General features: G+C 40.7%; 1 protein-coding gene across 1 annotated transcript in view; it reads left to right on the top strand.

Moving 5' to 3' along the window:
- LOC103260676 (dystrobrevin beta) overlaps positions 1–16,572 on the top strand; it is a 49,968-nt gene extending 33,396 nt beyond the window's left edge. The window contains exon 5 of the mRNA XM_008058324.2: positions 16,471–16,572. Coding sequence (XP_008056515.2) covers positions 16,471–16,557 — 87 coding nt within the window. The 3' untranslated portion in view covers positions 16,558–16,572. The remainder of the gene's footprint in view (positions 1–16,470) is intronic.
- Positions 16,573–20,054: the final 3,482 nt, after the last annotated feature.

Raw genomic sequence — 20,054 nt, 5'->3', positions numbered from 1 at the left:
CGTCCGGCTCATTTTGATTTATTGTAGAGATGAGGTCTCGGCAAGTTGCCAGGCGGGTCTCAAACCCGCGGGCTCAGGCAATCCACTCACCTCAGCCTCCCAAAGGTGTGGAATTACAGGCTGAGCCACCAAGCCCGGCTGATTTTGCTATCTTGAATAGAGCTGCAGTCACCATACAAGTACAGGTTTATGATTTCTTTTCCTAGTATGCACTAATATTTTGGATGAATCTGTATGTTCACAACAGATGAATTTAGTGTGTGTTTAATCAGCTTGTATATGAATTTGCATTGTAGATTTGATATGTGAGCATATAGTATCTGGAAGTTTATTTTGATTTTTTCAAAAGTTTCTGTTCATTGTTTTATTTAAGAAATCATGCAATATAATTCATTATTCTTTTATTCCTTGGTCCATTTAGTTTGTCTTTGTTACAAAAAAAAAAAAGCCATATGGTACCATATCTGAGATTCATCCTGTTCATTCATTCATTCATATGATTTTTTTCTCTTTTGAGTCAGGTTCTCATTCTTTGACCCAGGCTGGAGTACAGTGGCATGATGATCACACCCTCAACCTCCTGGGCTTAGGTGATCCTTCCTCCTCAGCCTCCCAAGTACCTGGGACTACCGGTGCATGTCACTACGCCTGGACGATTTTAAAATATTTTTTAGAGATGCAGTCTCACTATGTTGCCTAGGCTGGTCTTGAACTCCTAGTCTCAAGTAATCCTCCTGCCTCAGCCTTCCAAAGTGTTGGGATTACAGGCATGGGCTACCACACCTGACCTAAAACATACTTTTAAAGCACCTATTGTGTGCCGGCTCCTGTAAGAGGCACTTAGGATATACCCATGAACAAACCCAAGATTCCTGGTATTGTGGAGCTTAAGTTCTAATGTGTATTAAAGGGACTGCTGGGGTTCATCAGTATCACTATTTTTCTGCTCTTTCTGGGCACACATCTAGACAATATTTCTCAGCCCTCATGCAGCTAAGTGGGACCATGTGACCTACTTGCTAGTAGTATGTGACCAGAATGATAGATGTCTTCCCAGAATAAGACAGTAAATAGCAGGGCGCCTTCTCCACCCTCTCTGCTACCTGTGGAGAAAATGCCATTAGGATCCAGTGGAGAGTGAAACCATAAAATAAAGGAAACGGAGCCCTTGAATGATGGTTGGAGAATATCTGTCAGCTCACTTGACTGTGATGGGGGGCACGATGAAAACCCTGTGTTAAGTCACTGAAGTTTTAGTACAAGAAGTAGATTTCTATTAAAACAAAAACAAAATCTTAAAGTGTGTGGCATTGGTTTAAGTCAAGTGGCACACAGATGATGAAACTGAAATTGGAGGGAAACACAGAAATCCATGTTTTGTAGTTGTAACCATTGTGGTAAATTTGTCATCTGTGGTAACTTAAAAGGGATACCTCATGCCAACTGAGCTCTAGGTCAAGTGTTAGAAAGGATCAGAGTGAGACTATTAATGGTATGGTAATGTATTAGAAAGAATTGGCTAGTTTGCAAGCAGTAAATGAAAGGGAACAGAGAAGTTCTAACACTTAGGGCAGTGAAAGGAAAAACACTGCTTCTATACCCTAAAAGAGTAATAGATAAGACTTGAAAAAGCCTTTAAACAACAAAGCCTAGTAAACTTTCTCAGTTGTAAAGGTGACTCAGTACTGTGACAAAGATTAGATTAAGGGTATGGGTTCTTGTTCTTGGCTGCTTATCAGAATCATTTTGGTCCTGCCTACAGAACTTCCGACTTATTGATCTGAGGTATGTGAAACCTGGACATAGACAGTTTTTAGAAGTTTCTCAAGTGATTCTGTTGTACAGCCAAAGTTGGGAACCACTGACCCTGTTGTTTCATATGGCCTCCAGGTGGCTTCTGTTAGTTGAAAGCAAGTGGCATAAAGGCAAATAAATACATCAGTCTTAAGAATTTTGTCTAGGAAAGAACTTTGTGTGTGGTTCCTGGCACGTGGAACTGACTGGAAATAAATAGATCAAAGGCCTACTAAATTTCAGAGAGAATTATACTGGCAAAGAAATCATGAGCCTGGACTGAACAATTTGAATTCTATAACTACTATTTAAAAAACAACAACAATAATGAAAAACCCCAAAATTTGCTCTGGGAGGGTAGGGTGGTGAGTTGTGAAGGTTGTGCGGCCCTTCAAGAGGGCATGCCAGAGCCCACTTGGCCAAGAAAGATATTGGATAAGGAAGACACTTTGCCTTTTTCGTTCATAAATTGCATCATGATCCTCATGAAGAAGACTATGCTATATCCAGAGATTCTGGATGCTCTGACTTAATGGAACTTCAGGGTTTCTTTCTGGACATGTGTGATATGGTGAGAGGAGCAGTGTGTTCTATGTGTAGAAAATGGAACAAGGTACCTGGTGACTGAAATGTTCACTAATACATTCCTTTTCTTAAATTCCATTGGTGAGAACTGTCATGTGGTCCCCTTTGGCTGCAAGAAGAATGGCATCCTCTGGGATGACTGGAAGGCTAGGATCTGTTGGTATGGACCTCTTGGTGTGACCTGTGCTTCTCACAGCTTGGCAGCTGTATTTATAGGGAGAAGGCCCCTACAGGCATCCAGAGACCTGTGGTCCAGGAGAGCAGGGGCAGAGCTGCACAACCTTTCTCCCTGGCTGTGGGAGGTGTGTGTGGCCTCACTTCTGCTGTGCTCTGTGGCTTGCGAGGAGTCTGGCCAGCCCAGAATCAAGGGAAGGAAAACGACTTCAACTGATGGTACCAGGGTTGGTCCTGGGAAGGTCGGTCATATTGCAAATGAGCCTGTTTGAGGGAGATGTTGTTGCAGTTATCTCCTGCCTAGTGTCTGCCCTACATAGGATAAAGCCTTGTGATCGTAACAAGGATTCCCATATTAGTGGTTAATATGGGAATAACATTTTTAATGTTTTTCTACTAAATTGTAGTGCTTAAATGAGCACTTTATTAAAATAACTAAACAAAATGTTTGCTAGAATTTTTATTGCCATATTTAAATGGTTCAGATTTGGAGGAAGATTTTTTTTAAGTGAAGTATTTTGGATATGATGGCTGTTATTTTTATCACTGTTAAGTGGTCATTAATCCTTACCTTTGTGATTGATCTTAACATACATGATTTCCTGATTCACTTTAAAACACCCTCCCCGTCTTCTTCCCTCTCTCCCTCTCTTCCAAACTTCTATCAATTGTGGTAAATACATATAATATAAAGTTTACCCTTTCAACCATTTTTAGGTACACAGTTCCATGGCATTAAGTACATTCCACTGCTGAGCAACCATCACCACCATCTATCTCCAGAATTGTTTCATCTTCCCAAACTGAAACTCTAAAACCTTTCTTGATATGCAAGGAAGGCTCGAAACAAGCCTCCTGCTCGCTTCCTGCCTTCTTCTTTTATTCAGATCTTCACTTATTCTGGTTTTCATTTTACCAAGATAAATCTGACTGAGTCCTATCTAGTTACTCATGACAACTCTCTGTGTATGAATTTGTGTAAAATACACTTGTACTACAGATACAGTTTGTTGGTAGAGTGCCTTAGGTTGATGGTATGAAAATTTCACCTTTCTTTCCAGCAGATGGCAGAGTCCACCTCCGAACAAAGTTACTAATCCTACTCTTCAACATCTACTATAAATGAGGAAATATCTTGGATTTGTTTAACAATTTGTTAAACAAATATTGCTTTACTTAAAAAAAAAATGTTAATGAGGCTGGGCATGGTAAGCTCATGCCTGTAATTCCCTTTGGAAGGTGAAGGCGGAGGATTGCTTGAGCCCAGGAGTTCAAGACCAGCCTGGGCAACATAGTGAGACCTCATCTCTACAAATAATCAAAAAATTAGGCAGATGTGGTGGTGCACACAGTAGTCCCAGCTACTCAGAAGACTGAGATGGAAGGATCGCTTGAGCGCAGGAAGTAGAGGTTGCAGTGAGCTGTGACTCACATGACTATACTTCAGTCTGAGCGACAGAGTGAGACCCTGACTCAAAAAGAAAAAAAAAAAAAGTTAATAGACAGCTCATATATGTCCAGCATAGTTGTTTGGGCATTAGTGATAGCAAAATTAAGCCATTTACTTTAAGTAATCAGAGCAAATTATGTTGTTATAGATCTGGAACAATTGAGATTGTTGACTTATCTTTGGTGGAAGCCATATTGAATTTTCATATAACTAGTGTCCCTCTCTGACAGACAGCTCTTGAATTCTAAAAGATAATTTAATTTGTATTCATGGGAAAAACGTATGCTTATTAAGCATGCTTCTGACCCTTAGTCATGTCATAATTAAATACTTGCTTTGTGCAAAGTACAAGACTAGTCAGAGGGATTATTGTTTTTTAAGGGTAAGATAGCATTTCCACTTGTGGCAAGCAGGAGTTAAGACATACACACGAATAAAATAAAAACAGAATCTATAAAACTGAGCCCATTTGCCCAGTGGTCAACTCTCCTCAAAGAAAAGTGCTGAGGCTGTTTCTGCCTGCCATGGGGCTTGCCTCTGCTTTTATCAGTTGTCTGGCCTCTCTGTCTTGAATGACATCAACATTTCCATCATGATCTGTACTCCCTGCCCCAACTCAGCTTTCTAATACTCCTTGATATAGATTAGGCTGTTGTCCCCTCCAAATCTCATGTAAATGTCACCGCTAGTGTTGGAAGTGGGGCTTAAGGGGAGGTGTTTGGGTCATGTTACCGTTTTTTGAGGTCATGAGTGAGTTCTCCTTCTATTAGTTCATGTGAGAGCTGGTTTTTAAAAGAGCCTAGCACCTCCTTTTCTTGCCATGTGACACCCTGGCTACCTTTGCCTTCTGCCACCAGTAAAAGCTTCCTGAGGCCTCACCACAAGCAGATACCGGCACTATGCTTCTTGTAGTCTGCAGAACCATGAGCTAAAATAAACCCTATTTCTTTATAAATTACCCAGCCTAGCTATTTCTTTCTTTCTTTCTTTTTTTTTTTAGTCAGAGTCATTCTGTCGCACAGGCTGGAGTGCAGTGGCATGCTCATGGCCACCACATCCTTGACCTGCTGGGTTCAGGTGATCCTTCCGCTTCAAGATTCTAAGTAGCTGGAAATACAGGTGTGCGCCGCCATGCCCAGCTAATTTTTTTGATTTATTGTAGCGATGAGGTCTCACCAGGTTGCCTGGGTTGGTCTCGAATTTCTGGACTCAGACGGTCCTCTTGCCTCTGACTTCCAAAGTGCTGCGATTATAGGCATGAGCCACCACGTCTTGTAGCTATTTCTTTATAGCCTTGCAAAACGGACTAATATAGTCCTCCCCAGCTCAAGTCCCATGAGCACTGCTGCTCCTTGGTTGGCAAACTGTTCGTACTTTCAAATGCTCCCATATGCATTTCTTTCACCCTCTGTATGCATTTAAAGTTGACTCTTCTGGAGCTACATTTCTCCTGCAGTCCTTTCAGGTGGTGACTGTTTATTCTCTCACATCCCCATGTATATTTAGGGATTGGAATTTTTGTTAGGGAGGCCATATAACATATCATGTAAACTGGACCCACATGCATAAATAGGGATTATCTTGGTAGAACAAGACATATGTGCAGTATTAATTTTCTGTTGCTGCATAACAAAGTACTACAAACTTAGCAACTTAAAACAATGGAAACTTAGTGTCCCAGTTTCTGTAGGTCAGAATCCCAGGCTGGATTCTCTGCTTTAGGTCTCACTGAGCTGAAATCAAGATGTCAGCTGAGGCTGTAGTTATCTGGAGCTTAGAGGTCTGCTTGCTAGTTCACTGGTTGTTGGCAGAATTAATTTCATTGCATCGGTGGTACTGTGGGCTCCATTTTCCTGCTGGCCGCCAGCTGAGGAAGACTCTCAGCTCCCAGAAGCTGCCTGCAGTTCCTTGCCATGTGGCCTCCATCAACAGTTTGCAATGGCTGGACGTCCGCTTTCTTCTAGACCAGCTGGAATGCATCTCTCTGATTTCCTCCTGCAACCAGCCAGAGAAATGCTGCTTTTAAAGGGTTTGCCTGATTAGCCCAAGCCTACCCAGCCTAATATCCTTTTTACCTTATATTCTAGCATAATCCAAGGAGTGGTTGCTCATTATATTCATAGATTCTACCCACACTCAAAGGGGAAGAGATAATACAAAGACGGGGTTCATTGAGTGCCAACTTAGAATTCTGCCTACACTAGTCAACCAGTTTTTTTTCTCCTTGTTTTCTAACTTGCCACTTCTGGACCATTACACCTTGAACCTTAGTTTAAAAAAAACAAAAAAAAAACAAAAAAAAAACAAAGCAGTAAGGTACTTCTTTGAGGCTCATGTCATTTTAGCTCTGTCATCCTTCTTTTTTATTGACAGTTATCACCTCACTTAACTGGTCATGCTGCTTCACTCCATGGATTGGATGGGGCCAGATTCATGGTTATTTTATTATTTGTTTAGTCACATTTTTTAATGTCCTGGTTACATAGTTTCTTGACTTCCTTGGGCGATCTCATGCTGAACCTCAAACGTCTGCTCCCACAGTTCTATCCTGGACATTTTCACTACCTTTTAGTGCTCTACCTCCAGAGTCACTGATGTAGACATCCCGTTCTCTGTTGACAACCCGTTGTCACTGCAGCTGAGTAGTTCAGCTGCTAGGATCATCCTTTAATCTTCTTCCACCCTCTAATCCATTGACCTGTCTGCTTTCTCCCTGTTCATCAGTCTTCTCTTCTTTTCACTTCTCTCCTTATCCATTTTAGATATGACCATTCATTCCTGTGCCATCAATTCCTTGTAGTGTGACTTTTAAATATCCATTTGTCTGTCAACCAATTCATGAATGAACTAGTCTGTCTACTTTCTCCAAGTACTTATAAACATATAAAGAAAGTCATACAAGCCAGGCATGGGCTCTCTTCTGTAAACCCAGCACTTTGGGAGGCGGAGGTGAGAGGAATACCTAAGCTCAGGAGTTCGAGACCAGCCTGGGCAACATGGCAAGACCTCGTCTCTACAATAAGTTAAAAAATCAGCCAGGCATGGTGGTACATGCCTGTGGTTCCAGCTACTTGGAAGACTGAGGGAGAAGGATCACCTGAGCCCAGCAGGTTGAGGCTGTGGTGGCCATGTACTCCAGCTTGGGTGACAGCATGAGACGCTAACTCAAAAAAAAAAAAAAGAAAGTCATATAACAGGGCAGATTTATATTACCATACATTCATTATCACTCATTTCAAACTTCAGTCCTATTACATTTCTCCAATTACCTTGCTTTCTCATTTTTTGCAATAGTCAATAAAGGTCCTTGCTCTTTTAAACAGTCTACACCTTCCCCACCCCAACCTGCCTTATCTGTCAGCAAATGACCTCCTTTCTTGATACAGATAGAAAATAAAAGCCATCAGACAGGACTCCCTTAACTTTTTGCTGCTAGGTTTACTCATTTGTTCATATGTTTGTTCAGCCAATTCTTATTCTAGGTACTGGGGTTACCTAGAACAAGCTAGAGTGAAGTCAGTGCCTTCATGGAGCTTATATACTAAAGAGGACAGATAGATAAAAAATATAAAAGACAAAAGCTCTAAAATAAATGAACAAAGAAGATATAAAGTTATGGTAAATTCTATGTAGAAAAGTAAAATGTGATGATATGCCAAAAAGATGACTGAGTAACTACTTAAGATATGATGGTCAATAAACTATATGAAATTGACACATGAGAAAATAGAAAACCTGAATAGACCTATAACGAATAAAGTGTTAATAATAGGAAATCTCACAAAGACAAGGCCAGGCCTAGATGGCTTTACTGGTGAATTCCACTAAGTATTTAAACAATGAATACCAACACTGCACAGATTTTCCGAAATAGAACAAACACTTCCCAGAGCACTCTTTTAGACTAATGTTACCCCGATACCAAAACAAAACAAAAGGATGTCAAAAGAAAAGAAAGCTACAGCCTAATATCTCTTGCAAATATATATGCAAAAACCCTGAGCAAAACATTAGCAAACTAAATTCAGCAGCATATAAAAAGGATTATACAACATGACCAAGTAGGTATTACTCCACTAATGCAAAGTTGATTCAATATAATATTAATAGACTAAAAGACAAAAAAGTCATCTTAATAAATATGAAAAAGAAATTTGATAAAACTCTATACCCTTTCATGTTTAAAAAACAACAGCAGCAACCATGCAGTAAACTAGAAATAGAAAGGAGCTTCTTCAGCCTTTAAAGGACATCTATGAAAAACCCACGCTAACATCATACTTGGTGAAAGACTAAGAGCTTTCCCCCTAAGATCAGGAACAAGACAAGGATGTCGCTCTTGGCGCTTTTATTCAGCATCATGTGGGAGATCTTAGCCAGGGCACTCAGACAAGAAAATAAGATAAAATGCATACATATTGGAAATGAGGAAGTAAAACTACCTCTATTCACAGATGACATGATCTTGTATATAGGAAATCTTAAGTAGTACACACAAAAAAACAGAGATAAGAGACAAATTTAGCAAGATTGCAAACAAATTTAGCAGGATACAGAATTAATACAAAATACAAAAATTAATTCTAATTCTCTACACTAACTATGAGCAATCTGAAAATGAAATTAAGAAAACAATTTGAATCATGGTAGCATCAAAAAGAATAAAATAGGAATAAATTTAGCCAAAGAAGTGCCAGACTTGAACACTAAAAAACCATAAAACATATCTGAAAGAAATTAAAGACAATCTGAGGAAATGGAAAGACATGCTACAATTAGGAGTTACAAGACTTAATACGTTAAAATGGCAATACTCTCAAAATTGATCTATAGATTCAATTTAATCGCTATGAAAAAGTAGCTAGGGCTACTTTTCTACATAACCCTATAAACTGAACCTAAAATTCATATGGAAATACAAGGGACCCAAAATGGCCAAAACAATCTTGAAAAAGAAGAGCAAAGTTAGAAGACTCCCACTTCCTGATTTTAAAACTTCAAAGCAACAGTAATCAAGGCAGTGTGGTACTAGCATGAGGATAGACATGTAGATTAATGGAATAGAATTGAGACTCAAAAAATAAACCCTTACATTTGTTGTTGATTGATTTTCAGCAAGGGTGACAAGACCATTCAATGGGGAGAGAATAGTCTTTTAAAAATATGATGCTGGCGTGTATGTGCAACTGTCACCACAATTAATTTTAGAACCTTTTTACACTTCAAGGAGAGGCCCTGTATTTTTTAACAATGATCCCTGCTATGGTTTGTGCACCCAAAGTCCATGTGTTGGAAATGTGGTCCCCCATACAGTAGTGCTGAGAGCTGCAGCCTTTGGGAGGTGACTGGGTCATGAGAGCTCTTCCTCATGAATGGATTAACCCATTCATGGATCAATGGATTATCAAGGGAGTGGGTTAGTTATTACAAGAGGGGTCTGTTATAAAAGCCAGTTTTCCCATCTCTCGTGAACCCCCCTTAACATGTGATGTCCTGTGCTGCCACAGGACTCAATAGAGTCCCCATCAGTAACAGCACCCTTACTAGATGCAGCCCCTTTACCCTGGGCTTTCCAGCCTCCAGGACTGTAAGAAATAAATTCTTTTATTTATAAATAAAAAATTTAAAAGTATGACAGCTGACCATCCACATGCAAAAGGATGAATTTGGACCACTACCTTTTACTACAGAAAGCACTAACTCAGAATGGATTATACTCGACTCATAAATGTAAGAGCTAAACCTATAAAACTCTTAGAAGAAAACATGGTATAAATCTTCACAACTTTGAGTTAGTGCCTTCTTAGATATCACACCAAAACACAAGCAACAAAAGAAAAATAGGTAAGTTGGCCGGGCTCGGTGGCTCAGCCTGTAATCCCGCGCCTTTGGGAGGCTGAGGTGAGTGGATTGCCTGAGCTCACGGGTTCAAGACCCGCCTGGGCAGCGAGACCTCATCTCTACAATAAATCAAAAAATCAGCTGGGCGTGGTAGCGCATGCCTGTAATTCCGGCTACTCGGAAGGCTGAGGCGGAAGGATCGCCGGAGCCCAGCAGGTCGAGGCTGCGACGGCTGGGAGCGGCCACTGCACTCCAGTCTGGGCGACAGTGAGACTCCAACTCAAAAAAAAAAAATAGGTAAGTTGAACTTCAATGAAATTAAAAATGTTGATGCTTCAAAGAATATCATAAAGAAAGTAAGAAGATGAATGCCTGAATGAAACGTAATTGTACACCCAACCCTTAACTGTACCCCACAAAACCATAATAAAAAATATTGATTATGAAAAAAAATCCAAAACCTTAACTTAACACTCAACGAATCAGATCTAATAGACATCTACAGAACACACCACCCAACAACCACAGAATAAGCATTCTACAAATGAACACATGGAACATACTCCAAGATCGACCACACACTCAGACATAAACCAACCGTGAACAAATTAAAAAGGTCGAAATCATACCAAACATCTTCTCAGATCACAGCAGAATAAAAAGAATATCACTAGCAAGAATCCCCCCCGGGGGGGGGGAGCTAAGAAGATAACCCACCAAATAGAAAATATTTGCAAATTTATCTATAAGGGACTTGTTACCAGAATGATAAAGAACTCTTAAAACTCAGCAATGGGTGGGGGAGGTGAGGGGAGGGAAGGACACACCTCATCAACAAGGGTACTTGCATAATGAGTATAGGTATTCAAATGTATACCTAACCCTGAATTGTACCCTGAATCTTTTTTTTTTTTTGAGTTGCAGTCTCACTTGACTGTCACCTAGGCTGGAATGCAGTGGCACTCTCATAGCCACTCCAGCATTGACCTCCTGGCCTCCAGCGATCCTTCCACCTCAGCTTTCCAAGTAGCCAGAACTATGGGTGCGCACTACCACGCCGGCTAATTTTTGATTTATTGTAGAGACGAGGTCTCACCAAGTTGCCCAGACTGGTCTCGAACCCACGGGCTCAGGCAATCCATTCGCTTCAGCCTCCCAAAGTGCTGGGATTACAGGCTGAGCCACCCAGCCTGGCCTGTACCCCACATCTTTAAAAAAAAATTAAAAGTAAAACTCAGCAACAACAATGACAACAAAGAAAACCTCAAATAACTCAATTTAAAAATGAACAAAGGAAAAAGTAGAATGCTGGCTATTGGGTTATGGGGAGGAGGAAAAGGGGAATTGTTGTTTAGTGGGTGTAGAGTTTCAGATCTACTCTAGTTCTGGAGATCTATTTCACAACAATGTGATATACCCAATACTACCATACATTTAAAAATGGTGGCTGGGCGCGGTGGCTCAAGCCTGTAATCTCAGCACTTTGGGAGCCCGAGGTGAGAGGATTGCTTGAACCCAGGGGTTCAAGACCAACCTGGGCAAGTTGGTGAGACCTTGTCTCTACAATGTATCAAAAAATTATCTGAGCATGGGAGCACACGCCTGTAGTTCTGGCTACTTGGGAGGCTGAGGTGGAAGGATTGCCTGAGCCCAGCGAGTCGACACTTGGGTGACCATGAGCGTGCCACTGCACTCCAGCCTGGGTGACAGAATGAGACTCTTACTCAAAAAAAAAAAAAAAAAAGGTTAAGATGATAAATTTTATGTTATGTATTTTTACCACAATAAAAAATGTTTAATCTTTTGGGGAAAAAAATGGGTAAAGGATCTGAATAGACATTTCTTCAAAGAATATACACAAATGACCAACAGGCACATGAAAAAACGCTCAGCAATTAAGGAAATGCAAATCAAAAGCACAGTAAGATTCCAATTCATACCCACTATGTTGGCTATATAAAAAAAGATGATAACAATTGTTGACAAGGATGTAAAGAAATAGGAACCCCTATACATTGCTGGTGGGAATGTAAAATGGTTCATCCACAATGGAAAACATTTTAGCAGGTTCTCAAAATGTTAAACATTGACTTACCATATGATCCAGCAGTTCTGCTTCTAGATATATATGCTTGAGATTTGAAAATACATATATGTCCACACAAAATCTTGCACACGTTTTGTTTATAGAAACATTATTCAACATGACTAAAAAGTGGAAATAACCCAAATATCCATCAACTGATGACTGGACAAAGTGTGGCTTATCAATTCAATGGAACATTATTAGGCAGTCAAAAGAAATGAAGTATTAATATATGCTACAACATGTATTGAAGACATTGCTAAGTGAAAAAGTCAGGGTCTGGGGAGAAAACATGGATGGCTCTTGAAAACATTATGCTAAATGAAAAAACAGACACAAATTGTCACATATTGTATGGTTCCATTTATTTAAAATGTTCACACTAGCCAAATGTATAGAGACAGAATGAAATGTACAGAATCGGCAAATGCACATAAAGTAGATTGGTGGTTGCCAGGGACTGGGGAGAGGAAGGAATGGGAAGCGATGAGTGTTGGATTTCTTTTTAGGGTGATGAAAATATGCTGAAATTAGATATTAGTTATGGTTGTACAACTCCTTGAATTTACTAAAAACCACTGAATTGTTCAGTGGGTAGATTTTATGGCATGTGAATTACATCTCAATAAAGATTTTTTTTTAATTGGATGACTAGAGAAAGCCTTTTTGAGGAAGTGACATTTAAATTGACATTGGAATGACTAACTTGAGGTTGGTGGTTATGAATTCAAAGTCAGATCAGTTGGCATAGTCGTGTATTTTCCTCCCACCATACAATATGTGGGTAGAGGCACAGAGCGAATAGGGTTGGGGTTTTGACAGAAAAATGTGATGGAGGAAGAGGAATGGCAAGGGGGTTGGAGAGTATGCAAAGAAAATATAATAATGAACCACGCATGTTGGTTGACTCAAGATAGAAATGAGGCCATGAAAGAGATAAGGTAAAGATGTTAAGCTCAAGGTACTATAGATCCAGGGGATTGAAGTATTATTGGAGGCAGGGTACTAGAAGGAGCAGGCTAGAAAGATGGAAGTTGGTATGAAAGTAGGTGCTTGAAACTGAGATTTTAGATGATGTACAGTAACTGGTAACAAAATGTTGTAGGAGGTAACTGGAAATGGTGGCCGACATACGGGAGGGGAGTGGTTTTTGAAGGAGAGTTCAGGGAAGACAGGTGTATTCGTTTCCTAGAGCTACCTTAACAGCTTACCACAAACTCTGTGACCTAAACCAACATAAATCTCTTCTCTCACAGTTCTGGACACAAGTTTGTAAACAAAGTTTCATCAGGGCCACACTCACTTCTGAAGGCTCTAGGAAAGAATCCATTTGTATTAGGGTTCTCTAGAGAAACAGATTCAACAGGGTGTATGTGTGTGTTTGCGTGATTTATTATAAGGAGCTGGTTCACTCAATTATGGAGCATGACTTGTCCCAGGATCTGCAGGGTGAGTTGGCAAGTTGGAGACCCAGGAGAGCTGATGATGCAAGTCCAGCCCTGGTCTGAAGGCCTGAGAACCAGTAAAACCGATGGGGTAGTTCTGAGGGCTGGCAGATTCAAGTCCCAGGAAGAACAGGTTTTTCATTTTGAGTCCAAAGACAGGAAGAAGCCAGTGTCCTACTTTGAAGGCAGATAGGAAGAATTCTCTCTTCTTAGTTAGGGAATAGCCTTTTTATTGTATCAGGCCTTCAAATCATTGGATGAGGCTCATCCACACTAGGGAGGATAATCTTGTTTACTGTATCTCCCAATTTAAATATTAATCTCATGCTGGGCTTGGTGGCTCAGCCTGTAATCCCAGCACTTTGGGAGGCTGAGGCAAGTGGATTGCCTGAGTCCACGGGTTCGAGACCAGCCCGGGCAACTTGGCGAGACCTCCTCTCTACAACAAATAAAAGATTAACTGGGCGTGGTAGTGCGTGTGTGCCTGTAGCTCCGGCTACTTGGAAGGCTAAGGTGGAAGGATTGCGTGTCTCCAGCAGGTCGATGCTGGGATGGCCGTGAACATGCCACTGCACTCCAGTCTGGGCAACTGAGATTCCAACTCAAAAAATAGATGGATGGATACATAGATAGATAGATATTAATCTCCAAAAAACACCCTCAAAGAGACACCCAGAAAATGTTTGACCAATTGTCTGGGCATCTGTGGCTCAGTCAAATTGATATTTACAATTAACCATCACACTGTTCTTTGCCTCTTCTACCTTCTGGTGACTATTGGCATTCTTTGACTTGTGACTGTATCACTTCAATCTCTGCCTCCTTTGTCACATTGCCTCCTCTTCTCCTCTGTGTATCTGTCTTATAAGAATACATGTGGGCTGGGTGTGGTGCCTCATGCCTGTAACCCCAGCTCTTTGGGAGGCCAAGATGGGAGGATCATTTGAGTCCAGCAGTTCAAGATCAGCCTGGGCAACATAGCAAGATGAAGTCTTTACAATAAAATTTTAAAAATCAGCTACTTGGGAGACTGAGGCGGGAAGATTATCTGAGCCCTGGAGGGCGAGGCTGCAGTGAGCTGTGATCATGCCATTGCAGTCTAGACTGAGTGACAAAGTGAGACTCCAATTTAAAAAACAAAAACAAAACAAAACAAAAAGAGAAAAGAATACAGGTGATTGCATTTTGGGCCCACCCAGGTAATTCAGGATAAACGCTCCTCTCAACCTTAGCTTACTCATATATTTTGTCATAGAAAGTAATAAGATGAGGATGTGGATATGTCTCTTTAGGGGCCACCATTCAACTCATTACAACCAGTGTATCAGAAAGATCAGCTATGTGAGTGTTGATATCAACAAGAATTACGACTAGCAATGTTGGACTCCACTCAGGAGGGATAATCAGGGTTTTTGTCTGATGATATGACATTCAAAATCAGAATTTTAAGGAAAAAGAAATGATCTGAGAGTGGCAGCGAAGTTCAAGGAGGACATTTCCTCCTCCTGGAAACCCAGCTGTTTGAAGGGTTTGAGAAGGAAAGCAGCCGCCACTTGAAATGACTCAGGGAAGCCAATCCTTCAGAGAAAACCAGGTTTCCTCCTAGAATCAGAAGCTGAAATCAACATTTAGAGAAGAGGTTGATGCTTTAGCCTCAGCCAAAGGAGAGATTTTGCTGATGGTGGACTATGAAGACAAGTAGAAGGGTTTTGAGAATTGAGGATTAGTAGGAATGAGGGGATGTACAATGCCTTTTAGGAATAAGAATCCAAGCAAGAGTCTTGGATTTCTTATGAAAAAAAGCATAACTTGGGCCAGATGTGGTGGCTCATGTCTATAATCCCAGCACTTTGGGAGTCCGAGGTGAGAGGATTGCCTGAGCCTACGGGTTTGAGACCAGCCTGGGCAACTTGGCAAGACCTCATCTCTACAATAAATCAAAAAATTAGCCGGGCGTGGTGGCTAATTCCAGCTACTTGGAAGGCTGAGGAGGAAGGATCATCTGAGTCCAGCAGGTCGAGGCTGCGGTGACCATGAGTGTGCCACTGCACTCCAGCTTGGGCGACAGAGTGAGACTCTAGCTAAAAAAAAAAAAAAAAAAAAAGGCATAACCTGATATAAAGGTTGTGCTGGAATTAACTCCAGATAGACTCCAAGACAGGTCATGGTGCCGCGGCTACGAGTGTTACCTAAGAGAGGCTGTTGGTTGCCACGAATATGCAGATCTCTGGGTTCCTTTCTTTACTCCTGTTACTGGTAGTATGGAGGCCGGAGGAAAAGCGCTCTGAAATTCTCTCTGCTGACTGCTGACCTAGAGTTGAACTGACTGCTTCATTGACTTAGGACTTCCCTTTGAAATTAAACTTTCGGCTGGGCACAGTGACTCAAGCCTGAAATCCCAGCACTTTGGGAGGCCTCAAGAACAGCCTGGGCAACTTGACGAGACCTCATCTCTATGATAAATCAAAAAACCAGCCAACTGTGGTAGCGCGTGCCTGTAGTTCCGACTTCTTGGAAGGCGGAGGCACAAAGATCACCTGAGTCCAGCAGGTTGACGCTGGGGTGGCCGTGAGTGTGCACACCACTGCACTCCAGTCTGGGCGATGGAGTAAGACTCCAACTAAAAAACAAAACAATTACGGACTTTCCAGAGCCTTCCGAAGGATAGGGGGAATAGGTTGGGGTATCCTGACGACATTTATGATCATTTTCAGTAGGTTGCTTGGGATGTTTTAAATATTGCTCTTTTCAATCATCTGAAATAATGCTACAGTGGTGTTTGCACTATTTATTCATAAACCCATTTACAGCTGCAAAAGTGCTGAGTTTAAAATGAGAACATTTAAAATGGACCCAGCTGTTTAAAGAGATGGATGCTATCAAAGAAAGAATTGGTGTGTAGTTATGAAACAACAAGGCATTTTTTTCAGCTGTAGCCTGATTATTCTTAAAGAGATGACAAGAGGTTTATCCATTGCAGAGAAGTGTATGACTTAACCTAAATGGAGCAGTTCTTCAAATGAGCAATTTCCTTTAGCAGTCATCACTTACCCACAGCTTTTTCAACTTTAGGTCTCTTTTGATTCTTCTTACAGATGGCCACCAGAGCTGCACTGGAGAGTGTAGATCCTACTTCCATGTGTGGGAAAGATCAGTGGGTTCTCTGTGACCCAGGATTGTGAATTGCTTATCTGTTTTGTAGAGCTTTCTGAGATCTACAGGTACCAATTTAGGGTAGAACTCTTCCTGTAAATAAATTTAGTACATGTGTATTATATATTGCATATCTTCATTTGGTGATTACAGAATGTTCAATTATGAAATATTCATGTGTTATTTATTCATTAAACCTTTTGATCATCTTTGATAGATCAGTTACTGTGTTCCCCAGCATTCTCTTCTAAGCCGTCTTTTCTTTTCTCAAAGCACCTTCTCTCAGAATGTTTCCACACAGTTCTAGGTTTTAGATTCCCTCTCCCACCCATCTCTCATCCTTATCCCAGACACTGATACATTTCTGCAGTTCTTAATTCCAGCCGTTCTGCCTGTCTAGGTTAAGACTTTTATAGTCAGTGATCTTATGGACATTTCCATCTTGAGATCTCACTGCCTCTTCTATGAGTACGTGGTTCTAACACTTTTTCAGTTCATTTTTCTAGACTTCTAGGTAGATACTTAAATCACATCATCTACAGGAAACAATAACTGAATCACTTTCTGATAGTTATACCTCTCTTTCACTTTTTAATCTCTTTGTATTGGTGAAAAGCTTCTAATCTGAGGGGAAGCAGTGGTTCCAAATATTTCCTGGAAAGAATCATCTGGGCTGCTTGCTAAATATATAGAGTACCAGGCCTTCACCTCTGGGTATATTAATTTAGTAGGTCTGGGTTGAGGCAAAGGAATCTGCTTTGTTTTTTTAAACAAGTGCCCAGGAATTAAAAAAAAAAAAAAAAATCTTCAGACAAGTTTGGGAAACTCTGTTTCAGAGCAGTACTAAATAACAGTGATGATAGTCTTGTTGCTGACATTTGGTGTGTCTGTACCACGTATGTCAGTTGACTGCTGGCACCACTCCTATCTGCGACCTTTAGCAGCATTTGTGACAGCTTTGGGCTGTGTGTGCCCAGGAGTAATCGTACAGGGGTCAGTCTAAACCAAACAGAAAGCTTTCTCTTCTGGTATTCACTCAGGAGCATCTTTTGTGCCTGTTCTGCTCCAGACCATGGAGAGTGCTGCCAGAAGCACTCTCCCCACAGAAGCATCTGGGAGGTCCTCTTTGTTTTCCAACCCTCAGGCTCTCTGTAACACCAGCCTGCCTTTCTTGGGACCCTGACTGCCTGTGGGTCTACTTCCATAGTACTTGTGTGCTCTGCTCCTTGTTGTTTTAGCTAACTAGACCTTTTGTTTGCATAAACCTGAAGTATTGGTTATACTTATTTCTACTTCTGTTCTGCTGTGGAACCCATTCCTGCATTTGAGTGCCAGAGAACCGTCTGCTGTCTGGGGGATAGAAGCAACTTCTAATACAAAGATGATTTATAGCACACTAAAGTTTTACCTTCCAGAGTAATGTGTTGAAAGCTTTTACAGTTGTCTTTGATCTGGGACTTCTATTTACATCTTTCACTCACAGGTAGCACTGTGATAGCATTGAACTATATGCAGTTGCCTGATGTGTTATATTTTCTTACTTTTTTTTTTTTAGTCAGGGTCTCAATCTGTCACCTAGACTGGAGGGGATGTTATGATTATGGCTCACCACACCCTCGACCTCCTAGGTTCAGGTGATTCTTCCACCACAGCCTCCCAAGTAGCCCAGCTAATTTTTTGATTTTTTTTGTAGAGACAGGGTCTCTCTATGTTGCCCAGGCTGGTCTCAAATTCCTGGATTTAAGTGATCCTCCCCCTCAGCCTCCCAAAGTGCTGGGATTACAAGCATGAGCCACCACACCTGACCTATATTTCCTTTTATGTCTTTGAATTTGCTATTCAGGCTGTCTTTATCTCCTCTACTCCCCATCCTCCCTACGTTTCCTTGCCAACCTCTATATATTCTGTAATAGTTCGCTCAGGTATTGGTTCTTTTTCTTATCCTCCAAACTGATTTATGTGTCTCTTCATGATCTGTTATATATGGCACACTGAATACCTCTTTCAGAGTACTTATCACACTATTATAATAATGTGTGATATATAATCTTTATATCATCTGTTCATTTGACTGTATATTCCATTGAATCATACATAAGTCCTTAGTATGTCATTAGTTTTTATATCCTAATTACCTGGTACATATATTCAATATTTACTAAAGAACTTTAGAAAAGTTGGCATTTCCTACTTGTTCCAGCTTTAAATTACTTTTAGTCATGGAAATGTTAATTTTATTGCCCAACCAACTGAAAAAATATGTAAGAGATTGATAATATTCCATTTTGGCAAAGGTGTAGAGAAGAAGGCACTTGAAGATTCTTTTTTTTTTTTTCAAATGATCTTTTTTTATTTTATTTTATTTTATTTTTTATTTCATTAATCAGTATTTTTTATTATAGTTTTGTGGGGTACAGTTAAGGGTTAGGTGTACAATTACGTTTCATTCAGGCACCCTGTTGACAAGAGGTGTTTTCCCATCCCCCGACAGATATTTGCTACTGTTAATCCCATCCCCCTCCCCCCCATAGTTTCCCAGTACCGTCAGTCGTTTTCTTATAGTATTGCATTGTATGTTCAAGGTCCATTATATGAGTGAGAACATGTGATATTCGGATCTTTGTTTTTGTGAGAGGTCACTCAGTATTATAGACTCTAGTTCCATCCAGGTTGCAGCGAAATTCATGATTTTGTTCTTTTTTATGGCTGCGTAGTATTCCATCGTGTATATGTACCACATTTTTTTAATCCAGTCCTCTTTTGATGGGCAGCATGGTTGTTTCCAGGTTTTGCTATTGTGAACAATGCTGCGATAAACATACGTGTGCAGGTATCTTTTTTATAGAGTGATTTGTGTTCTTCAGGGTATATTCCCAGTAGGGGGATTGCAGGGTCATATGGAAGGTCAATTTTTAGAGCTTTTAGGAATCGCCACACTGCTTTCCACAGAGGTTGCACTAGTTTACACTCCCACCAACAGTGTAGAAGTGTTCCCTTTTCACCACACCCTCTCCAGCAGCTGTTATTTTTTGAGTTGTTGATAATTGCCATTCTGACTGGAGTTAGGTGGTATCTCAGTGTGGTTTTGATTTGCATCTCCCTGATGATTAGTGAGGTTGAGCATTTCTTCATGTGTTTGTTGGCTGCTCGAATGTCTTCTTTTGTGAAGTGTCTGTTCATGTCTTTTGCCCATTTTATAATGGGGTTGTTTGTTTTCTTCTTTTCAGTACGCTTCAGTTCCTTGTAGATCCAGGATGTTAAGCCTTTGTCAGACCTAGAGTTGGCAAATACTTTTTCCCAGTCTGTAGGCTGTCTCCCTGCTCTCTTGATGGTTTCTTTGGCTTTGCAGAAGCTTGTCAGTTTAATAAGGTCCCATTTGTCTATCTTCTCTCTTAAGTCCTGTGGGTTTCGGGTTTTGTACAGGAATTGGATGCCAGTTCCGATTTCCATGAGAGTATTTCCTTCCTTTTCTAAGGTTCTTATGGTTTGAGGTTTACATTAGGTCTCTGATCCATTTGGAGTAAAC

Source organism: Carlito syrichta, unplaced genomic scaffold (genome assembly GCF_000164805.1).
Source record: "Carlito syrichta isolate Samal-C Ts95f unplaced genomic scaffold, Tarsius_syrichta-2.0.1 Scaffold303296, whole genome shotgun sequence".
NCBI lineage: Eukaryota > Metazoa > Chordata > Mammalia > Primates > Tarsiidae > Carlito > Carlito syrichta.
Note: the sequence above shows the minus strand (reverse complement) of the source record. Positions and strands in the feature narration are given on the sequence as shown.